Source organism: Homarus americanus, unplaced genomic scaffold (genome assembly GCF_018991925.1).
Source record: "Homarus americanus isolate GMGI-L3 unplaced genomic scaffold, GMGI_Hamer_2.0 scaffold33468, whole genome shotgun sequence".
NCBI classification, from domain to species: domain Eukaryota; kingdom Metazoa; phylum Arthropoda; class Malacostraca; order Decapoda; family Nephropidae; genus Homarus; species Homarus americanus.
Window position 1 is genome coordinate 7,691,240 of NW_024714177.1, and position 25,216 is coordinate 7,716,455.

Genomic DNA, 25,216 nt, shown 5'->3' on the forward strand with positions numbered 1-25,216 from the left:
AATTTTCCAATATTTAGCGCTAAATTTATTTACAGTAGACTCACAACTTACGTGGGGTTATGTTCCTGGGGCCTCACATAAAGCCAAAAACCGTACAGTCACAAACACTCCTAAAAATCCCCTAAATCGCCCCCAAAATACGAATTGAAAACTGTTCAGTACTGAAGTGTACTCTAAAAGACTAAAAATTTTTATCTCTTGTGCAAAATATATGATGTCTATATTCAAATTACTCACTGTCTTGCAAGGATTCCAGCAATACAATTAATATTCTGCTAACTTTAGACTGTGCCATTTTATGTCAAGTTTAGTCACTTTTATTGGCCTCCAGAACGTAACCCTATTTTCCCCATTGATTACATGTAATTATATATCGCGATTTAGTATACAGCTCCTCCCCGACTTACGATGGGGTTAGGGACCCGAATCCAGGTCGTAAGTCGAAATGGTCGTAAGTCAAAAATGCTTAAATATTACATAGAAAATCAAATATGAATGTCTCTTTTTCTTCTCAGAACCACAAAACCCTCACTTTTAAGCTTGCCAGCCATTTTAAAGTGAATTACAAACGAAAATTTTGTCAGTACACAGCGCAATCACTGACAAAATTTTGGTACGACTGAGGCAGGTCGTAAGTCGAGTAGGTCGTAAGTCGGGGAGGAGCTGTATAGCGAACATCCTTGGACCCTATCTCGCTATACATCCCAACCCTACTGTATATGGAAACAAGACTTCTATCACCAAAAAACACATTTTACGTCGGGTACCCCCTCCCGATGAATTGTTCTGACGATTCCAATAGGAAACCCGATCCATTGGGACTGCCTTTGGTCTTGTAAGTATTTCTGAATAATGACAAGTGGCGATGCCCCCAATCAGTCGTATCATGTAGTTACAGTACTATGAATACAGCCAGAAGTACAGATTTTTTTTCTCTGGTTGCAAGCTTGGCTTCCACACTCACAGAGACTTTGTTAACATTTGTTTTACTTCATAAGTAACAAAATAAATAAAATATAGTTGTATACATGCCTCGAATAATAATAAAAATAATACATTAAATACAGTATATTTAGAAGTTAAGAGTTCCCTAAAAGTATGATAGGAGAGTTCATAAATAACTGTTAACAGTGTGAATAAATAACCCAGTGCCTTGCTTATCTCTATTTATATTCATTTGTATCAACAAAATATAACATTTTGTTGATACCTGTACAAATGAATGTAAATAAAGATTACAAAGGTACAGTATAATGTATTGGGCTTATTCAATCAGACATTAATTAAATTTAAACTATCTGTACTCCTTGCAAATATTCTCCCTAAACGTGTAAAGCTGCTGGGCATCAGATCTTGTAAACAAACCGAAGATATGGTGCAAAGTAGGCCTACATATGTAGCTCTCAACTTCTAAAAAGACTACAATATAAACAAATTAAATTAATTAGAGTATGCATACAATGATGTTTTCCTTATTTTGTTGCAAAAGAAGTAAAACATAGTTCAACCGTGCGTGTATGGAAGTAAAACCCGAATACAAATTAACATGCATTTGGTCTCCTTTTTGCCATACATATAGCTCTTCGCTAAATTGGAATTACAATGAAAAATCCTTGTTTGATTAATGACAAGTGTGTGTAGCCTTATTAATGTAAAACTCACTGCCCTAGAGAAACTTATGTTGATATAATAGGCCAACACAGAAAATGTATTAACTTTTCAAAGCACCCAACCAGCTTGTTTTATCACATTTTGACTATCCCTTCACCTTCAAACTAACCATCCATCTCAGTTAAAAAATCCTTTATAGGTACATGCATATTGATAATACCTTTGTCATTTTACGTTTTAAACCTTTAGATTCCCTTTAAATGTTCTTACCTCATTGCGGAGAGGTGCATGTTGGCAAGAGTATAAGCCGAGGGTGTAATCACTCTTGTCCAAATCTTCACGTTCAAGGGTATCAAGACACACACTCATTCCAATGTTTCGTACCTGTGATGGGTCATTGCAGGTCAAAAGTCAAGGGTTAAGTCATTGTTGTAGTTTAAGTCAGGTCACAAAAAATAAAACAGTAATGTCAGACAAGGACAAACATAAGATAATCACATGCACCAGGCTCACTTAAACATAAACACAATCTAGCTTCAACATGAACAGTCTTACTTCAGCCTAAACACAGATATACTGTAATGAAGAAAACTTTTAAGTGTATACAGTATAGTACAAGGTTAAAGATCGGTATTTGAGAATTACGTGGTAAGAAAAAGGAATTATCTTGCGACAGAAAACTTGAACGGTACTGTAGTTTAACCTTTTGATATTCTCTTTACAGAATATGAATTATGTAATGAAGGTTACACTTATATTTAAATATCTTATAAAAAAAAATAATTATATATACTGTACATATACAATACCTGTATATACTGTATATAATAATGTCGCATAAAAATATCACACATTCAAAAATTCATTAATATACTTTTTGACAATGATAAATTTCTTGTTTTAATGCTTTCAGGCCTATTCCCATTGTACAACAGGGTGGCCAGAAGCAAGCTTTTTCCCACAGTACAGCAGGGTAGCAAGAACCAAGCCTTTTCCCACAGTACAGCAGGGTGGCCAGAAGCAAGCTTTTTCCCACAGTACAGCAGGGTGGTGAGAACCAAGCCTTTACCCACAGTACAACAGGGTGGCCAGAAGCAAGGTTTTTCCCACAGTACAGCAAGGTGGCCAGTACCAAGCCATTTCCCATAGTACAGCAGAGTAGCCAGAAATAAGTGACAATGCAAACTCTCCATTCCTTGTCATTCATTCATGTTTACTGAAATATATCATAATGAACACAAATGAATAATAAGCTCTGTCTACTCATTGCAGACTTGAAGATAATGTATCAAATTTCATTGAAATTTTTGAAAGCTGTTACTAGAATCTGAACAAACAGAGTAGTGACAGGACACAATACACAGACATATCAAAGGTAGGTATAGCAGGCAATAACAACCAACTACATTAACAATGACATTATTAACCAAAGAATTTAAATTTATGAACTTAACCATAAATATATATATTTTTTATTTTAATGTCATGTTTGCAGTTCTTAACTAAATACTGTTAGTTAAACATTAATACAGAAGCAAGAGGACACATGCAAGTTAGAAAAGAGAACTGTACTAATCACTTGCATGATGGCAGTTTTTATGCAATATAATTATAAGATCTCATAATTTATGTGTTCTAAATATAAATATAAAGACTCACAAGGTAATGTGAGATATTAACTGTAAATTCATCTAAACACAATTTCATAATTAAAAAAGACAATCATGTTTATGAATACAGTTCTCTCTACAGTCAGTTACAGTCAGATTGTCAAGTCATACCATAGATGTTACACTGTGAGACTGATTGTGTTCTTGTATTTAGGGAATGTCTTTATTCTTTTTTTAACATATACAGTAGTAGTTTGTCATGCTGTGTGACTTGTGTTCAGGTCTTTAAACAGCATTTCATTTTGCCCTATTAAACAAATACTTATATTAAAGATTATATTATTGTACAATACAGTAAAATGATTCAAATTAAGATTATATTTTTTACAATTTATAATTGAGAAATAGTAATAAAAGGTTAAGTACACTGTAAAATAAACTTATTGCCTGTACATTTCTATGATTACAAATACAGGAAACAAGTCTCACAGCTGCAACTACAAGGGGCATTACAGGAATATAGTTTGTCATCACATAACTCTACATCACTCACAGGACTGATGGACTTCAGTAACATCACTCACCCATTCAATCGGGGCTCATCAGATTTTTTGTAGCTGTAATTTTCTTGTCAATAATTCCTAATTTTTAATTGGAAGAGAAAATTTCTTTAATGTGTCAGATTACGGTAGAGATAAAAGGGAATAAGTAATAGGTTCAAACCATCTCTTAGATTCAGCAAACTTGGCTGTTACCTACCACCAACCAACATAATCTGAGAAACTGTAAAATATGAGGAAATTTATCTTGTGCTTCACCAGAAATGATTCACTGAATTATCACAAAGAATCAAAGATGCTACAATAACATAAATTTATCTTTCTCATAACCTTTCTTAAGATGGCATCAAGTTTCTCAGCCCAAGAGACAGTGTGATACTAAGCATCTTGTATAAAAGATACAGTATATTGTACCTCATCCTTTACCATCTCATGTGTTACTCCCTATCATGCACCAACACACCACTGCTTCCAATTATTCTTCCCACATCACACTACTCATCATCTCTTTCATGTCCTTTCAGTTCCTTTTCACTTTTCCACTTTGATTTCTCCCTAACAAATCAGTCCATGTACAAGTTGGGCTGTAGCCAGGAATTTTTGTTTAAGCAGCACAGTACTTCCGTAAGTGATTGATCTATGACGACAAGTTGATATGATGGGTGGGAAGGAAACACAGGGTTGAGCTGATTTCCTTTATTCCTCTAGCCCAAAATGTTAGAGAAATAAAGGAAGTCAGCTCAACCCTGTGTTTCCCTTCCGCCCATCAAATCCACTTCCATAAGTGCTGAAGGCATGTGGCTTTGCAGCTGCACTAACTAGGATGTGTCTGATGCAATTGAGTTGGATAAGCAACCACTGTACTTGTAATTAACTTATTCAAACTAAAGCATTTCAAATGGAATGTAGTCAAACCTTTCAGATTATTCAGTCAAGAGATGAATTAAAACACTGGAAAATCTGGCTGATGTCAACACAGTGGGCCACTATGAATCCAAAACTTTGGCTACAGCCCTGTAGGATACTTCCATGCTGCTGGCTAACCACTTGGTCAATAATACTTATTAGATTCATTCCAAGTAAGCCACCAATGAGCATATGCCAAACAAGTACCACAGAACATGCAGAGTTGCATTTTCTAATTGTTTTGTTGCAAACATTTATTTTTCATTACAACATCATACAGTTTCCTCTTCTGACGTTTACTCTGTAAAATCTAAGATTTACATAGAAAGATGGCACCTCTTGTTTGTTACCTAACTTGACCATACAGTATTTGAAAAAACACACTACTACAGTATATATACTGGTATATTAACCACATTCATTTATATAAATCTACAGTAATATCCCTCAAATAATTAGTCATATTCTTCAAAATTACTGAATCCCCCCCCCCCAAAATGGTTGATAACTTTGTTCCGATTTGTTTTATTTTCTGTTCTCAGGTCCATGGCAAACTACTTCTATCTGAAGCATCCAACAAACAATTGCTCAAAACAATTACTGCCAGAAGTGTCAGCATCAATACCCAAAATGACCATTAATAAGAGGCATATAATTTGACATCCCAACAAAAGTGAAACAACTAACAAACTTACCATGGAGTATGGGGTTGCCCCACTGCCCATTATTTAACATTATCATTTACTGTATAGTATTTACTGTAATAAGTACTCTACAGTAAGTAATACAGGCCTGTGTAGGTTAGTTTACATTACAGCGGTCTTGTTCAGTACTGCCGACTGATATAAAAAATCAATTTGAATGGAATTCACATGGCCTAAAGATAGTTCGGATTTGAGGGATTTCACTGTACGTACACAGTTTCATTCAATAAATTTACCATCCCATATTTCTTCCCAACTACAAATAATTTTCACCTATAGTTACTAAACAAAATAAAATCTAAATAGCATTCTATTATCTACAGTATTTTCAAATCCAAAACTACATGATAAACTGTAAAGTTCCACCACCACCGACACTACAAAATGTATTCATTACTGCTCAGAGGAAGAAAACACTTTCCTCAACTGACATTCTCATTATACATATTTACTCCCTTAAGAAAAGAAAGAAAGAAAGAATGAAGAAAGGAAGAAAACCTTAGGAACCAATAAAAAGGTCATGTACAGTACATTCAATAAAATAAAATGTTTAGCATGAGCCTTTTAAATAAATAAAAGTACTGTTGGTCATGATTATTACATATACTGTACTGTAAAACATTAGCACTTCTTTCAGTTATTATCATGTTACATATCACAGACAATTAAAGTATGAGTAAATTAATGAATATAGATTATATAGGAAATTCTTATATGATTATTAATGAGCTATATTATTGCCAGGAATCTGTACTATGGGTGGGTGTTTTTTATTATCTAACATAGTGAATGGCTTTGATGTCAAGCAAAATTAATTAAACTCCCACCACAAGAAATAAATAATGTGATTTTAAATTGTCTTGTTTTATTCCTTAACGGTGAATTTAAGTGATACAGTTCCACACAACACTAGACAAGAAATAAACAGTACAAAATTTGCTCACTCCTTTATTGTGAACAAATTTTAATACAGTACAGTAATATCAAGTCTACTGTACAAATGATACTTGGTGTTAACATATAACTAAACATGGCATGGCTGGGATTTGCCAATAATTGACTCACCCGTCCATAAGCAACGGAATCTTCATCAAGGATAAACTTCTGTGGGTAAATGTTATCCAAGTACCACTTGAAGCTCTTGCACTGAAGGCGGTTCCTGAGTTCTTTCCTTTCACTCACATCTCCATAGTCTGCATGCTGAAACATATGTAGAACTGTCATGATAGGAACTGTGTATAGATACATCAGGAACAAACTATTACAAAATATCAATTTATAAAATTATCAAGTCAGTCAGTTCAGCACCTTTCTTAATATTCCTTTCATATGTGTACAGTATTTCAAGAAATAATGGCCTTCATCCCCATACTATACCACTTTTTCTCTTAAATAAAATACAGAACTTTACACAAATCCTAAACCAATTCAAAACAGTAATTCACACACACACAGTCAGTCAGTACTTTAGGTACCATGGTCTTCATCTTTAAAAAAAAAATCAGTAACCAGTAAGTATCTAAAGACTCCAACTTTGAATTCTTTCTTCCTAACCAAAATTACCATACAGTATATAAATTTGATTAAAATCAAAACACAATTAAAGCTTTAAAATACTTCAGGAATATATTTTGTGTGCTGTACAAATGGCCTTTGTCCTTAAGATTTTCAGAAAATCTGCAAATAAGTTACTGTATTCAGAAATGTCTCTTAACTCTCATTACTAGTACTGCAAAACAAAAACTATTACTTATAGCTCTTTACCCTGAAGTTAACTGTACTGTATACAAACTTTTATGATGATGATATTTGAAACCATTTACTGTATGAGTTAAGCTCTGGAAACAAAACTTAAACTGGATGTTACAGTAAGAGAAGTGGATGCTGCTCACTTGAACCTAGAAAAAATACACATATACCCCCCGTACTGTACAATACTCTCTCTATAAAAATAATGAGGTCCAAATTGGCACATACACATCTTATGAGGATAAGTAAAAGTACAAACAAAAAGACAAAGTAAGTTTGAAAAAGGGAAATAATCAATGGGGACATTAGGAAATTTAAATTTTCACAGTACAGTATCGAGTACGGGCTCAAAATGAGTGGAAAAGTAACAAATGGTCTTATATATGAATGTAATCAAACTTGATACATTTATAAAAAAAGATCAAACACTGGCCATCCCCTCCCCATGGCAGGTCCTCCACACTAATGTATACCCAACAAATAAAAAATTATTATATTTTCACATCAGAAGAATCATTACAGGATAAATAATGCAGCGGACATAACTCCACATGACATGCGAGTCAAATTTGTATTTTTACCTCTAACTCTGGCCTGTAGAGGAAAAAGAGCCGCTTGTAACCATCCATCCAGGTATCTGCCAGTCGTGCTGTGTTTAGTCCATGGGTGTCTTTGTTACCAGGGAAGGTGTAAGGATGGAAGGAACGGAATATATGTCCAACACGGGAACATGGTATAGTCTCCAAAGTGCCACCACACATCCACACCTGGGAGCAAAGGAAAATAAGAAGAAAAAATAAAAAGGAAAGTGATAATTAAAAAAACATTACAAATACTGCAGGTCACTCAATCAACAAAAACTCCATCAAATTTACATACAGTTTGTTACACTACTATGAATCTAACCAACATTACTTTTTTTTTCCATGCACAGGTGCACATCTGTATAAGAACATAAGAACATATGTTAAGTATAAAAAAATATATATTTGACTGATTTGATACCTAATAAATTATCATTGTGTTAATATCTGTGTTGTAGTTAAAGAATAAAAAATTTTCATTTGACATTTCTAAGTTTGTGTAGTAGAAGTATCATAAAATAAAAGGTCTTAGTACTTACTCTGAAAGACATCTCCAAGTTTTCTCCTCCCCAAACATCCATTCCATCATCGTAGCTTCCAATTTCCCAGAAGTAGTTACGTTCAATAGCAAACAACCCACCAGCCATCGTGGGAGATCTAACCAAAATAGTTACAAAGTTAGTAGGAAATCAATAAGAGACTGTTAATTGTCAGTCAGTTTTATACTGTCAAGACAGTACAAAATAAGCATTACAGCACAATAAAGTTTTCTAAATACTGTACGGTATATCTGTGTCTGTACACATCCATCTAGTCAACTATGTTTCTATATACAGTATATATCTTTATCTCTTTACACCCAAATCTAGTTATATAATTTTCTATTTTAATTATTATCTGAACTGTATCTGCATCTGTGTAAAATTAACTGTTTTAATATACAGTATAGCACTACGGCATGCCCTTCAAATTCGTGGGGGTTAGGATCTCGAAATGGTCGCAAATCACCAAATCTGCGAATAACATTTGCTGACTGAGGGGGGGGGGGTGTTACATTTTTACTTGTGTACAAAGAAAGGTATATTCCCTTTATGTGTTTGCCCTTAGGACAATTATTTCTTTTACCTGTATTGTGTGTGTGTGTGTGTGTGTGTAGACACACACACACACACAAAACACAGAAAGAAATCATAAAGAAATGTATTAAAATATTGAGTCTACCCTCATATCCACTACGTGCTTTGTTATTAATATTTTTTTTCTGATTATTTGTGAGAGGATTTTCTCATAATTATTTATTTGTATGTGTTTTGTGTGTGTCTACACACACACACATATACAATACAGGTAAAGAAAATTACTGTCTCTAGAATAAATGGCTCCCTGTCCTGGCCACAAAAATGACAGCAACTTTAAAACTACCCTTAGACATTCTTGGGTACAACCAGGGTGTCATCCGCAAATAATAGAGGACCGCGAAATAAAAATCTGTGAATTACCCAAGCGTACTGTACAGTATATGTCTATATGTATCTACAGCTAGACCCCGACTTACGACTGCTACGACTACTCACATGTGTCTCTCTACACAGACAATCCCCGAGTTAAAAATGACAAACATACAAACACATGCACTTACGAACAGCATCCAATATATTCATAAAAAAAAATCTAACTAAAATCCCGTGTTTTATATTACTTTATATTGTTTAACGTCACTTTATTTAAACTATTTTCATTTTTTAAATGTATAGGATATTATTATTGTTTTGTATGGGCCGGGTTGTGGTTTAAGCTAACCTAACCTATAGAATTAACACTGTTCTGACTTATGAACAGGGTCCAGGAGCATAATCCATTCATAACTCGAGGACTGCCTGTACAGTAATCTGGTATTACAAACATCAATCACAATAAGAGTGGATTGACTTAATGAGATGAAAACCCCCAACACATCACATACTAAACCTCTGCACCTGTAGCTTCAGTAGTCATACAGGGTCAATGAAAACCACTTGGCACTCAATTTCTATTCCAACTGTACTTATTAATGAACCCAATCTAAACAACTAACAGACCCCATGAAGAGTTTCCTATAACCTATTATAGATAATAAATAAGTACAAAAGACCCTTTGACAGATAACATGTGCAGATCAATAACTCTAAAGAGGAAATTATATTTCAAACCCAACCAAGTTGGGTTATGATATGTCAGTCCCACAACCAACATAAAAAGTTGAACTCAAGACTGGGTTGTTGCCAAACTCTAAATAACATTTGCAACACAGAACAAAGAAAGGTTAAACTTAACACACTAATAATACCATGAACAGTGTGGCTTAGGTTTTCTAAATCTCCTACATTGTGTACATACATTATTCTGATTTCTCTGTTCTCCATGTGGAGAGCTAAGTGCATTCCCCTCTGCTTCAAACACTTGGGAGGTTTAGACTGAGACTGAAGTTGATCCTGGTTTCACAGCTTGTGGTCAAAGACAGATGACACGTAAAGTGTCTGCATCTGATGTGAATTTGTGATTCATAAACCTCAGTGGTACACACTGTGTCCAAGACCCCTTTTGACTCTAGTGCTGCAACATGCCAGAAGAAGGCTCTGCAATGTTGAGACAATCCAGCAAGCTGCCAAGATTTTGGCATAAATTTCTAAAATTGTGTGCCAATTAACATAGTTATAGTCTGTGTTCCATAGGCCTCTAGGTCCCCTACACCCATGACTCACACACCTCAGTACACACACAGCTGTTATGGAGAAAGCACATTTGTCTCCATCTCCTAGTAACTGGAACCATGTACTTTGCATTGCACAGGAGGTGCACAAATGAAATTTAGTGCCAAGAACAGACAAGGAAATCTTTAGTCCAAGAGAAAGTTAGTGAATACACCTGTCACCGCATCCTGTGTTTACACATCCACTGCTACCCCTCATTGTCCTCCTCCTCCCACCCCTAAGCACTGCACAGTCTGCCTGAGCCACCATAAAGATGACCTTCAGCTCTTCACCAAGGCTAAGCAAAGGTACATAAATTATTTAGTCTTTCATTTCCCATTAACTTGCAAGCATATATTTATCTATATATGATAATATGTTTTTTTAAGAACTTTAATATTTCATGCAAATTGTGCATTCAATGCACAACAAATTAACCTCATGCCGCAGAGAAGAGTTAAAGGGTCGAGTTTCAATGGGAAGGGATAACTTTCAATAAATTAGTCTCGGCTACCCTTGTCTACAGGTTTCCTGGGTTTTAACCCCCCACAGACTTGGTGGAATAATACAGTATGCAAGTCTCTTAGGCCAGATTTAAGGTTTGAAATATCTACACCATATATTAATATAAATATCAAAGGCCATGAGCTAACCCCAAAGTTTGAGCTAGTTCACTGGAACCTATACCTCAGTGTTGTAAAGGACACTCTATTACTATGTTAGTTAAACTAGTGAGAGGGTTGAGTTTTCTAGTTAAGAACAGATATAAAGTACAGTAGCTGGACAAGTTCTGCAGACTAAAGCAGGAGTAATCCATCTACACCATATACTGTGCCCAAGTCTTAAGTGCAATGCTTATGTAAATGTCCTGATTCCCTTGTCTACATATTTCGTTCCCAACATCATATGTACTTAAGGAAAAACTAAGGAAGTTTGTACAGTATAAGAATTGCATATTATCACCATACTGTACATATTATACAAACTTGACTTACCTTGTTGGGCCAACAGGGCTGCCTCTTCTCTTTTGCTCCTCTTCACTGATGTCAATCCATGTAAAGTGTCCACTCCATGTAAATCCACCAACCTAACAAGGAAAAACATAAGATTTCAAACAACCAACTCGGTGATAAAATAATTTTTAACTCCCATAAATAATGTATCGTGGACATTATTGATATTTAATGTACTGTATCTGAATAGAGCCTCATGTTTTACTAAATACTCTACATCTAGTTTTTCTTTTACATATACACAGAGTTGTAAAGCAACAAAGGAAATTTAATTGAGTACTGTACTCGAGTAACATTTTTTAGTACAGTACAGTGGTCCCTAAGTTAACGAGCGCCTCGGTTAACGAGCTGCCTCCCATAAGATTCTTAAATTCCGTTAACGAGCAACCCCTCGGTTAACGAGTTTCTTACAAGCCGACCTCAACATGTTTTCGCTTGCACTGGCTGGTCAACCAGCTGTAGTATTAGTCCACCAATACATAAATCGGCTCTAGGGCTTAAATTCCTTACTATTTTAGTATATATCAAGAAGTTTATACTATTCAATAATTTTAAAAGTTTAATATTCAATTTTTTAGTCATTTTAACAATTATTGAACATAATTGAAGGTAAAGTGACTAGTTTAATGCGCGGCATCCAGCCTCTTAACACAACAAACAGGCGTTAGTCTCTCTCTGTTTTCACTGGGGGTAACATCTTGCTTGAGACTCTCTTCAACTAAACGCTTTTTTTCTGTGTTTCCAAGCAAATTATTGGTCATTTTGAAATTTATTTTACATATTGACAATATATAGCGCAGTGCAGTGTTATTTTAAAGAAAATATTCTTTATTTACAACAAGTTTAACTTTGAAAAACACGTGTTGACATTGTTTGAATCCAGCATGGGGCCTAAGAGATCACGAAAAGCTATTTCAATCCAAACCAAGCAGGAAATCATAAAAAAACATGAACAAGGCATTAGAACAAATGTGCTTAGCAAAGAATATGGCATGTCGACATCAACTGTGTCGACAATTCTTGCACAGAAAGACAAATTTAAAGAAGTGAAAGTGAGAGACAAATCTACAAGAGTGTTTAAAAGTAGATCCCTAATCGCAGAAACTGAGAGGTTACTTATCATCTGGATTAGGGAAAAACAGATGAAAGGTGATTCAGTTTCTACTGAATTCATTTGTGAAAGAGCCAGGGAGATTTACGAACATTTAAAGGCAGATCAACCTGGTTCTTCAGGCACAGAATTTGAAGATTTTCGGGCCAGCAAAGGCTGGTTCGAAAAATTTAAGAAAAGAAGTGACATTTTCAGTGTTGTTAGGCATGGTGAAGCTGCTAGTGCTGATAAAGAAGGGGCAGCAAAGTTTTTAGATGAATTTAAAAAACTGATGGAAGAAGAAAATTATCTTCCACAGTAAGTGTTCAATGTGGACGAAACTGGGCTGTTCTGGAAAAAGATGCCCAAAAGAACATTCATCACCAAAGATGAAGCCTCTTTACCTGGGCATAAACCCATGAAAGACCGTCTCACTCTATTGCTTGGTGCCAATGCTTCAGGGGATTTCCGACTGAAGCCTATGCTTGTCTACCACTCTGAAAACCCCAGGGTGTTCAAGCAACAGAAAGTGGTAAGAACAAAGCTTGGAGTTTATTGGAAGTCCAACCGTAAGGCATGGGTGACAAGACAGCTCTTTTATGAATGGGCTGTTGATGTGTTTTGCCCTTCTGTCAAGAGCTACCTAACCACCAATAAACTCCCTTTAAAGGCTCTTCTCCTCATGGATAATGCTCCTGGTCATGACCCTGACCTTGCCAGCAATTTGGAGTATCAATTTGACTTTGTGAAAGTGTTGTTTTTGCCTCCAAACACTACATCAATCATACAGCCAATGGACCAGAATGTGATCAGCAACTTCAAGAAGTTGTACATGAAGAAAATGTTTAGGAGGTGTCATCAGGCAACTTCCAATGATCCTGAACTAACACTGAAACAGTTCTGGAAGACACAATTCAACATCCTGGAGGCTGTAAAATTGATTGTGTCATCATGGCAAGAAGTCTCCACTAGATCCCTCAATTCTTCATGGAAAGCACTGTGGCCATCAGTAGTCCATGATTTTGAGGGATTTGAGGAAGAAACAGAGTTGGACCAGGAGATTATGTCCATTGGTCAGTCATTGGGCCTTGAAGTGGAGGAGGAGGATGTGGAAGAGCTTGTGATGTCTCATGAGGAGGAACTTACTCCTGATGACTTGAAGCAACTGGATGAGATGTTACAGGTAGAGGCTGACAGTGGTGAGGAGGAAATTGAAAGTGATGACCATATGTCAGCTAAACAGTTGAAAGATGTGATTTACTACTGGGAGAAGTTCAGGGAACTGGCTTCAAAGCACCCAGAAGTGGAAAAACTGAACTAACTTTGTGTCATGTTGAGGACTCAGTGGTCTCCTTCTTTAAACATAAGTTAATGGTGTGGAGGACAGATGCCCCACAGACCACAATTGACACTTTCTTCAGTAAAAGGCAGAGGGAACAAGATGCTATCCCTCAGCCTTCAACTTCAAGAAGGAGAGAGGATGTTCATGGTGGAGAATCTGTCAGTCCAAAGGTTCCTGACATTTTCATGGAAGGTGACTCACCTTCCAAGAAGCAGTAAAATGCTTCTCCTCCACCTCCACTTCCTTCTCTTCTCCCTTCTCCTCCTCCACCTCCCACTTCAAATGCACATCATCATCATCATCATCATCCAGGAGCCTTCTACATACACACCTAAAAGTAAGTGAACTTTTCTACCATTTTTGTTGAATTTAGGCAATTTTCGGTGAGCTGGAACCAATTACCCAAAAACCCATTGAAACAATGGTTTCGGTTAACGAGATTTTCGGTTAACGAGCAACCTGCTGGAACGGATTGTGCTCGTTAACCGAGGGACCACTGTTTTACTTTTTAAAAAGTACAGTACTCAAAATTTTCAGTACTTTTACTTAAGTATGGTTTTCTAATACTTTTACTCAAATACAATTTAAAAAATTAAATAAAAATTGTTAGGCATTACATGCCCCAAACAATAAATATAAATATCCAATCACAGGACACAGGACAAACTTGGAAGCAAACCAATAACAAGTGTTTCCTCACATATGGACAAATCACATGCATTCTTTCATATCATTTCATCTATGTACCCAAGCAATGAACACAGAGTTCAAGCGCCCAAGCTGCCCATTCTGCCATTTCCTTGTTTGGTGATACGGAGGCAACAATCATCCACAAACTCCACAACTGAAAGGGCTTGATAGCCCTGGCATGCCCAGGTTGTGGAATGGAGCTATTGAGGTCTTTCCCAGCATTATGTGACCTATCTCTCAAGCTTAACACCCAACTACCTGCATCTGCTGCTTCTGAGTATCTGTTATCGTGTTAGGCTTATTCAGTGATATCCCCATTAGCTGGAACAGTTGGTGCAGAGCACTTCTGGGGATTAGAGATTTCTGGGTAACGAGACGAATTTCTCAAACCCGGAAAAATTCCTTATCCCCAGAACCTTTTCCAGTTACTGGGAAAAGTTTCAGAGTGTCTAAACTAAACATCTTGCACAGACGGACACTAGCCCACTTTCCCAGAACGTTTCTTGGTGCTGGAGATGCTTTCCTAGAGTCTAAACTATAATAATCCAGAATAGTTTATCTAAAAGTTTGGTTAAATAAATTTATTTTAAAAATAAAAAATCGATAGGATATGGGTGTGAATGAAGCTGTGTGTTACAGCAAAGACTGTTATTTTCCACTCCCATGAAGCTATGGGGGATAAGTGGGTCTCGTGTAAATGACCTGATGCAAAGTAAGGTGGAGGTAGGATGAGGGACTAGTGGTTTCATATTACTGACCTGATGGAATGTCAGGTCACCCTTTCTTGGCTGGAGGATTAGTGGGTCTCATGACCTGAAGATGTCTTGAATAAACATGGAACTTAAAGTATTTTTAGGGAGATTGTGATAAGTACAGATATAAGTATAAACGAGCAAAGTTGTATCCCTTCAACATTACGTTACATAACATTTTAAAATATGGAGTAAGAAGCAGAAAGGTGTGGGTAATTGGAGACATGGAGTGGAAATGAGTGTTACCAAGCGCTCATCAACAGCTGATATTTAACTCGCTACCATGCAGTCACACACACACACACAGATGTGTCATACAATAAGACCTTCACTCCTTATGCTTGCTGTCTTAATTCCCTTGTTGGGTGTGTGTGTGTGTGAGGGGTGGTGATGGTGTGGGTGATGTAGAAGCACGAGGGTGGTGTTGGATGTGTGTGTGGGTGATGTAGAAGCACGAGGGTGGTGTTGGATGTGTGTGTGGGTGATGTAGAAGCACGAGGGTGGTGTTGGATGTGTGTGTGGGTGATGTAGAAGCACGAGGGTGGTGTTGGATGTGTGTGTGGGTGATGTAAGGGCGTGTGTGGGTGGTTGTTGGAGGGTGTGTGTGTGTGATGTAGGGGTGTATGTGTGATGTGTGGGTGGTGTTGGTGTGTGTTGATGGAAGCTAACTTTGGGGGGGGGGGGGGTGTGTAGGCATGGTCAGCCCCCTCCTCCTCACTCACGCGCAGCTAATTGTGATAGGGAGATGAATTTGATACTATAATGATCCTTAATAAATTATCTATGAAATATTTCCAATAAAATATCCTGACTTGATTTAGCAGAATATAGTTTGCATTGCTGGATTTCTTGAAAGATAGTGATTAGTTTGAGTATAAACATCCCATAGTTTGCATTAGACTAAAAAAAATTAGTAATTAACATATACATTTGAGTACAGGTTGTGATAATTTATGTGGTTGCTCAGAAGTTGTGGTTGCAGTTTCGAAGATTCGTGACATCATTATTGTGTAATGCGTCTCCATATGCCCATGTAACTACTTCTACTTAAGAAACAAAGTCCAGTACTTTTTACAACTCTGTATATATAGTACAGTATATGAATTTTTATGAATTTTAGTACAAGAATTATCATAGACATGAAAACTGATTCAGAAAGAAACATCATTACTGTATTAAAGTAATACAAGATGAGGAATTACAACAACAACAACTAAAATTCAAGCCCATGATTATTTACTACAGCGTATAGACAATACTGTACTGATAATATTAATTAATTTCAATTTCTTAAAATTTATATACTAAAAATAAAAATAATAATACAGTAATAATAATAATAATAATAATAATAATAATAATAATAATAATAATAATAATAATACAGTACAGTGTACAGTACAGTACAGGATGCCCTTAAAACTCGTGGGGGTTAGGTTCTCAAAATGGCCACAAATAGCCAAATCTGGGAATAATTTGCTGACCTGGGTGTTACATTATTAGTCGTGTGCAAAGAAATGTATATTCCCTTTATGTGTTTGCCCCCAGGGCAATTATTTCTTTTACCTGTATTGTATATATGTGTGTGTGTGTGTGTAGACACACACACACACACACACACTACACACATACCTTTATATATACAATACCTACAGGTAAAAGAAATTACTGTCTCTAGAACAGATGGTTCCCTGTCCTGGCTGCAAAAATGCCAGCAACTTTAAAACTACCCTTAAACATTCTTGGGTACATCCAGGGTGTCATCCATGAATAATCGAGGTCCGCAAATTAAAAATTTGTGAATTGCCAGGGCATGCTGTACTATACATGTGCGAGTAAGTACTGAAGTGGTGTACATGCAATATTATGTAAGCAATTCATGCAATGACAGCTGAATAATTAATTAATATGACAAATAAAATATGACATTATTTTGTATTTAGTAAACCTTTGTTATTCGGCGGGGTTAGGTTCCAAGGAATGGCGGAAAATGGGCAAAACATGCGAATAGCAACTTATACTACCTTAGTGCACTACAGTATACCTATATCAAATAACAGACCAGCCGTGGCAGCACTCATTCCCTCTTTTAACTTTTCTAATCATTCAACTTTCTTTGTCAGGGTCATCACTGACTTTTGCCTTTTACATTTCACTCCACTAGCATTACTAGCACTGACAGTAGGCAGTCTTTTAGGGTCTATTTCACACAGAAACACTTAAGTTTTGAGAGTACAACATGAGTTGCTGCATCACAGGCAATGGTTGAGTGTTAACAGAGGAGGGAAAGGAGACGCTGCAGGCACATGGGGTGACTCGTTGCTCTGTGGGAAAAGGCTTGCAAGCTAGCCTCCATCTGCTTACGGTACTGTGAATCGTCGAAATCGCAAATTGCAAACCCGTAAATGGCAAGGGTCTACTGTACAGTATAGTCCTCATTTACGCGGTCAATTGAACCCGTGGAGGTCCGAGTAAAACGAGAAACGCATAAACGAAATAACAGAACATATGGGATTAATTGAAATAGAGACTGGGCCGACCCCCAAACTACACTTTTTCTGACACAATAATACGTTGTAGTAAAAATAACATCTTAATTTTAAGATGGTATGCACACACAATTAATATTTAAGAGAAATATCAATAATATTAGATTTTTTAACACTTACAGTAGTAGAAAAGATGGCTGGGCACACGGGGATGGGGGGTTGGTTCCGAGGCAGAGGGCAGATTATTGGCCCTCACCTGTATCACTTGTATCACTATCCACCACAGAGGCTTGCAGGGCCTCTTTGTCAAATCCCTCAAAGTCCATATCCTCACTATCACCATCACTGACTTGGGCCGGCTGTGGTGGGTGGCAGGTGAAGAACTCGGTAATGTTTTGTTGACTGGGCGACCTTGTGCGCACCCTGCCCACGCCGCTTCCCGCGTAAATGATGGAATGAACCGTGTAAATAAAAATTGTCCGTCTGGCAAGGTACCGCGTAAATGACCAAACTCGTAAACCGAGACTATACTGTAGTACTGTACAACAGGGAGGTAAATACAGTAAGAACATGGGCAGAATATGAATACATCAGAGACCTTCTCCCACTACAGTGCTGTTTATAACACTCAGAGATTTAATCACCTTTTTCTGTTGACCGGGATTGCCATGTTTACAGCCAGAGTTTTAACAAATTTGAGTCACGGAGGACACCGCACTGCAGCACTCGGCAGGGAAGTGTGGCAGTAAAATTAACTTATAATTTTGGACTTGCTCTGTAGTTATTTTACTGCATACTTAAAATTTACACAAATATACTGCTGACGAAATTACCTGGAGATGAATTGTCCTTCAATCACTGGCCAGATGAAAGATTTCCAGAATAAAAAAAAACTAAAAAAAACTAGATTCTATAAAGAAACTTTTTAAGTTTAACATCTTTGTTCTATATATAATATTTCTTGCTTATTGAGCTCAATGTTTCTGTAGTAACTCATTGATTTATTGTTGAAAATCATAAAGATGACAGAACACCAATACATAGAGGTAACTATGATAAGTCTTTGGTATAATTCTGATGATCAATAATTAATTATTTACTTACAGTATATTTGTCTAGCATTTAAAAAAGTGTGCCTCAAGTAAATGCACTATACCTGTATTTGTCCATTCACTCTTAACTGCTCTGATATCACCACAGGTTATATATACAGTGTTCCAGTACTGTATGTATTCTTAATCACATATTTATATACAAGCAATGAAAAATAATATAAATTAAAGCTTATACAGAATACAAATAAACTATACATTTTGAAAACAATCCACGCACAGTTACAATATAAAGTACACTCCCATGACTAATAACTGATGAGGGACAAATTAGAAGACAAGAAATTCAGAAACATGTAGAGAAAAACCTTTCCTGTTACCTTAACAAGCATTAAAAATGCCTAACATGCTCAAGGCTGTCATCAAACTAATAAAGAGTACTACAAGAGTATACTGTATTAGTCAAGTACAGAAATACTGTAACAAGCTTTTACAAATAAAAAGCAAAGCATCATACAGTACTGTATAAAACTCATAATAATAAGCTAATACTATCAAGATAATTATTTTTCCATGCTGCATACAGTATGTACAGGGGTATATTCACAGAATTAGTCATGCTTATGATCCCCTGTACTGTATTTCATACCACACTACCTGGAAATATCGTCCATTGCCGTGGTAATACTCAAGAGTCTTGTCATCAACAACATCAATGATGGGAACAAGAACAGCTGATCGACTTTCCTTTATTCTCTGAAGCAATGGTTCCATCCTGAAATATTTATTCCTTTCATTCTTTGCTCAATAGTATATCAAGCCTGAAGGTCATTAAGATAGTTTGGTACTGTGCAGTCATCCACCTGAAGATCTGAAGATGCTCAGGAGGCCCAGGGAAACTTCATAATATTGTACAGTACTCACCATTACAAAATTAAGAGAGGGAATAATATGTGTTTCCTGTTTAATTTTATCACTAGATATCACCTCCAAGAGATACTGCTGGGAATAGAATATATTCCACCAAAGAATATTTATACTGTATATACTTTAGCATTTCCCCATCTGACTTCTGGCAAAAGCAAGTTTTACACCAAAAGAAATAAAATTGTATTGCATCTTCAAACATCTTACAAACTCTGTAAAGTAAAACAGTATCATGGTTAGACTGCACTTTATTCAACCAAACAGCACATACCCTAATATGGTTTCCAAAGGAAAAATACTGAAGTGATTCAGCTGAAATAACCTCTATTACAGGTGTTAGCACCACATCCCTTTTCTCCTTCACACGTAAGAGTAGAGGCTCCATCCTAAGAGATATTAAATAAAAGGTATATGGAACATGCAGTCAGTTATTGAGTTATACAAAAGAAATTAGTTATTTCCTAGTATATCTATTTTACTATTAGCTACTGTATTTTGAATTTATTTAATAATCCAAATAAACAAAGACTGATGTATGAAATCTCATTTTCTGGATTGCAGATTTATTACCTGCAACACTCCCTGGCAAACCCTGCCTTGTCCAAGGGATAATCTGCACTTTGAGGCAGAGTAACTGTCTTGTTGAATCAAGTGTAAATTGTTGCTTAAACAACTACTGTACCTGAACAGAACCAGAATTTATGATCAAGCTCCAACTCTGATCCAGCTGTGCTTTGAGAAGCCCACAAGTCAACAGGTATACTGGGATGAACCCTGTGGTGGAAGCCTACACAAACACTGAAGAAAAAAAAACATACTGGAACCATCAAATTAGGATTAGAGTTTACTTCATAGAACCTGGTCCTGCAAGGCAACTAGGTAACTATTCAAGCAGCAACTTACACTGATCTAACAGTCTCCCTGCCTTATAATACACAGATGCTTTAGGAAAAATAAGACTTACAGTCAGATCATATATTACTTTTACCCCTTGGTTCAATGGATTTCAAACTGAACACCATCTCTCATGTTGTCTCAATTGAGTTTGGTAACATAACTGACATTTTCCTTGTCCTTGTTTTTCAAAATATTCAAATCATACAATTTTTTGAAACATAAAATTACACAGAAAAGAAAATTGCAATATGACAAGTGATGGGAATGATGTCACTAGTTGCTCCACATGTCCCATTACAGTACTGTATAAGGAAAGCAGGGTTACCAATGTGAAGCCAGATGCAAGAGCTTTGTACTGAATTTTTCACAGGTTTGTCATAATGTTCAACACTGAAGTGGTAAATACAATGACACAAAAATGCTCCTTCAACTCTGTAAGTCTCTCATACATCCCTATCTGACCTACTGTATACTGTACTGGGATAAATATCATCCCTTGAAAAGGTGCAACACAGTGACAAAGATTATTCCTCAACAATATTAATCTTGATTATCCAAATAGACTGAGGGGCTTAGGATTGACAACTCTTCAAAAAAAAAAAACAATAAAACTGATCTTAAAGAGTCATTAAAAATCTTGAAAGGGATGAAAGATGTAAACCCAGAAATATTTTTCCTGAATATGTACCACTAACACAAGAGGACACACCTTCAAGCTCACCAAGGTGTCATGCAGAACAAATGTCTGGTAATACTTCTTCATGCAGAGGGTAATAAAACTGTGGAACAGTCTAAACCAGCAACAGCCGTGGAAGCAAGAACATTACCGAGTTTTAAAATAGCCCTTAACAAAACTATCAAGAAATATGGAGGGGGGGGTCCCAAACATGCCACCAACCTCCTTTCCCCATCTTGGCCACCTCTAGGTGGGGGTGGCCATGAAGTAAATTAGATAAATATCCACCTGGGTAAGGCAGACTCTGTCTAGAGGTGTTTTGGTGGAATCTGTTCATAGGTCACTAGTTGTATGACACAGAAATAAAGCCTGCATCATTCTCAGATGCAGAACTGTAAAATCCAACCATTTGAGCCACCCTTGAGAAAAACGTGCTCATGGATGGACACATGGACAGTGGAGACTGCCTACTTTTATATCGTATCCTCCAGAAGTCAGAGAATATTAGGAGACAATAATGTATATTTGATCATAACATCTCATTTATCCTTTAAAATTTTATCAGTGTTCAATATAGCTACAGCACCAAAGGCAAATCAGAAAAAATACATCACAGGATGAAATTCTATTGACATTGCTATATTTATATATTTCATTAAGCAATGTATTAGTTTCAATAATAATGATGTCATAACTAGAGGTCACACTTCCACAAAGTAATGTTAGAGAGGAAAGATATGTACAGGTAACTGGATTTTTGCAAAGCATGACAAATATATATAAGATATAGTACCTGTAGTGCTGTATGTTTTCTATATTTTATTAATTATTCTACTAAAGCCAATCTATTCAGTACACTCATCCTTTAATTTAATAATGGTATGCATTCTTGAAAACCATTCTTAAACAAAAAAAATTTAAATAAAAAACATTTTCCCAATGACTTCCATTATACTACATAATGGGAAATACATTCATACAAAAAAATCTCCCCCAGAATTCAAAAGGAGGATTATATTATGAAAATTCACTAGTGCACGTGAGAGATTAAAGAGATACTGGGTATGTTTGTGAACCAAACACTGAATGTATGAAACATAAGAGTGGAAATGATAAGAAACTCAAGGTAAAGGAAAACAGTCAGTGTCCACCAGATTTAGATTTTGCCAAAAAGCTAAATTCCAACATCTATAATAATTTAATAACTAATGAAAACTTTAGGAACTGCAACCAGTACAAAAGAGGGCCAGAATACATTATGAAACACCATAGTAAATGCTTGAGAAAAATACACTACTGTACATACAGTACAGTACTTGTAAAACAAATTTGCAACACTAGGGATAACTCAACTCTTGCTCTAACAGTTGATATTTGAGCTGTGGACTACTTACACCATTCCAGTTGTACAATCCAGTACAGTACAGTATTCAATTTGGTCAACAGTGGTATTGTACTGTATATTATACAAATACATACCTGTACTGTATATATACAAATTATCTTGTGTACGTACAGTACAGGTATATTATAAAACAATCAAGATGGGGTATTGTATAAAAAGTACCCCCCAAAATCCTAAGAAAATTTATAACTACGTACTGTATGAGTTTTGTTTTACAACAGATGTTCATAAGCTGAAGGGTGAGTGTACACCAGTGCTTCCCTAGACATGTCACATACAGATTTAAAATGTTTAATCGAGCTTAAAAAAAAAGGCTATGGTGAGTGAAAGTGGGTCCGATAGGCATGACTACCCATTAGGGACAGCATTGATACATACAGCATACTGTACTGTACTAAGCCCCAACTATACAATGAGACAGCATGGCTAGCAATGCAATTGACTGCCTTCACTTCTCTAACTTACAAAGTTAGGTACGGTACCCATTTACAGTTGGGTGGCCCGAGAGTCCCTCAGGATTGAACCAACAACATTTAGGAAAGGAGGCGAGGGCTGTATCCACATAACCAATAAACTCCAAGACGAGCAAACAAATACAATTTATTTTCTATGTCCCATGTGTTCTATTCAAAATAACACATGAGACATCCTACAAATTTTAGGGATAATTAACCAAAGTCAACTTAAAATCTGGGACAGCCTCTCCACAATAAGGCAATACTGTAATTTGGTTGGAGTTCAAAGCAATTGAGATGTTATTTGGATACAGTGGATTTAATTAAAACGACTAAGAATATAGAATCTTTGGTCCCATTTAACTACCAGTACAGTACTCTATAAACATAATGATCTGTCATCTGAAATACAGTATGTCCAGTACGGTAAAATATTTGAAATTGTAATCAACAATTTTTTAAGCATCAAAACATGAAGGTTTTTTAACACATAAAGGACATTAAACACATACCATTTTTCATTGGCTTCACAGTGAGAGTCGAGAAAGATGAGCACATCCCCTGTAGCCACCCGAGCTCCGGCTAATCTGGCACGAATAAGGCCGTGGCGTTCCTTTAGTCTCACAAGCTTCACCAAGGACGGAAGACGGTACTTCAGATATAACTCCAGTTTTTCACCAAGCTCAACTGTAGATGTTATTGAGAAAATATTATTACAATTCATCCTATATACTGAATATAGATAACAGATTACTGTATAGTACTGTACTTACTCTATTATACATGTGTGATAACTAAACTTTAAAACTAATAAAATAATATACTGTACACTATTAACATCTTAATCTAGTGACCATACCTGAAATTGGCAGACACACACCCCCACTAGAGGTCACAACTCATGAAGCCACAAATCCAGAAAATTGTGAGGACAAACTTTTTTTGAATGAGAATTGTAAACTCTTGGAACAATCTGCCAGAGAGTGTAGTGACATCACCAACTGTGAGCTCTTTCATGAACAGACCTGACCAAGACTGGTGCAAGTACAGATACATCCTGGAGCCAGTACATGCCGAGTACAGTACTTGCCACCCATGTACAGTACCATAACAGAGATGTGACCGACCACCCAAGCAGCTAATGAACTGATCAGTTGTGAGGAGGATAAAAGTAATATTGTAATCATACATTCAGACAACATAGTTGCAAATTAGGTCACACTGCATAAGAAAACCCACAAACTTGTGATGCAAGAAAAGCAATCACAGTTAAATGGGAAGGTGCACCATATTCACCAGATTTAAATTATTTTGTGTTAATGAATACCAGGAGATAATCATACCCAAGATAATTTGAATAAATAATCAGTTTTACTTGCCATACAGATCTTAAAATGCTGCAAAACTAATCCCTAGTCCCACAACCAAAACAGTATAAATCAATCCCAAAATTCCCAAAGTACCTTAAAACTATTTTGGCATCATGTAAGCCATCCAAGCTAGTTGTATGATGGCTTAGTTTCTTTCAGGAATGAAAAATACAGTATTTATAGATAGAAAAATATCATTTAATTTTCCCAAGTTATTAAACCATCATTAAACTATTTTGAATGACACAATGTACTTGTTATCAGTATTCTTCTGTGTAAATGTTAACCGGTACTGTACGGTATATGGATTACACTGCGTCATACTGTGATAGGATTTTAGGGGCATACATGTATTAGGAGATTTGGGGAACATTTATGGGTAACCCTGGAGCAGATGGCTAACAAGAGAACTCATAAGTTTTGTTCATTTTTTTCCACAGATGTTGTCTGTATGATAGTACATACAGTACAGAAATAAAAATAATATTGCAATGCACAAAACCTAATAGAACCTGACCTAAGCAACCCAAGAAACTGCAATGAGACGAAATCTCACAAGAAGAAGATTACATATAGGTAGAATATTGATAGTATAAGAGTATAAA

General features: G+C 36.2%; 1 protein-coding gene across 1 annotated transcript in view; it reads right to left on the reverse strand.

Annotated features, from left to right (window-relative positions):
• Positions 1 to 23,878, reverse strand: part of LOC121877702 (polypeptide N-acetylgalactosaminyltransferase 1-like) — a 40,377-nt gene extending 16,499 nt beyond the window's left edge. The window contains exons 1-7 of the mRNA XM_042383531.1: positions 23,754 to 23,878; positions 19,539 to 19,656; positions 11,449 to 11,540; positions 8,264 to 8,381; positions 7,722 to 7,907; positions 6,457 to 6,591; positions 1,882 to 1,995 (exon numbers count right to left, since the gene is read on the reverse strand). Of these exons, the coding sequence (XP_042239465.1) occupies positions 1,882 to 1,995; positions 6,457 to 6,591; positions 7,722 to 7,907; positions 8,264 to 8,381; positions 11,449 to 11,540; positions 19,539 to 19,655 (762 nt within the window). The 5' untranslated portion in view covers position 19,656; positions 23,754 to 23,878. The remainder of the gene's footprint in view (positions 1 to 1,881; positions 1,996 to 6,456; positions 6,592 to 7,721; positions 7,908 to 8,263; positions 8,382 to 11,448; positions 11,541 to 19,538; positions 19,657 to 23,753) is intronic.
• Positions 23,879 to 25,216: the final 1,338 nt, after the last annotated feature.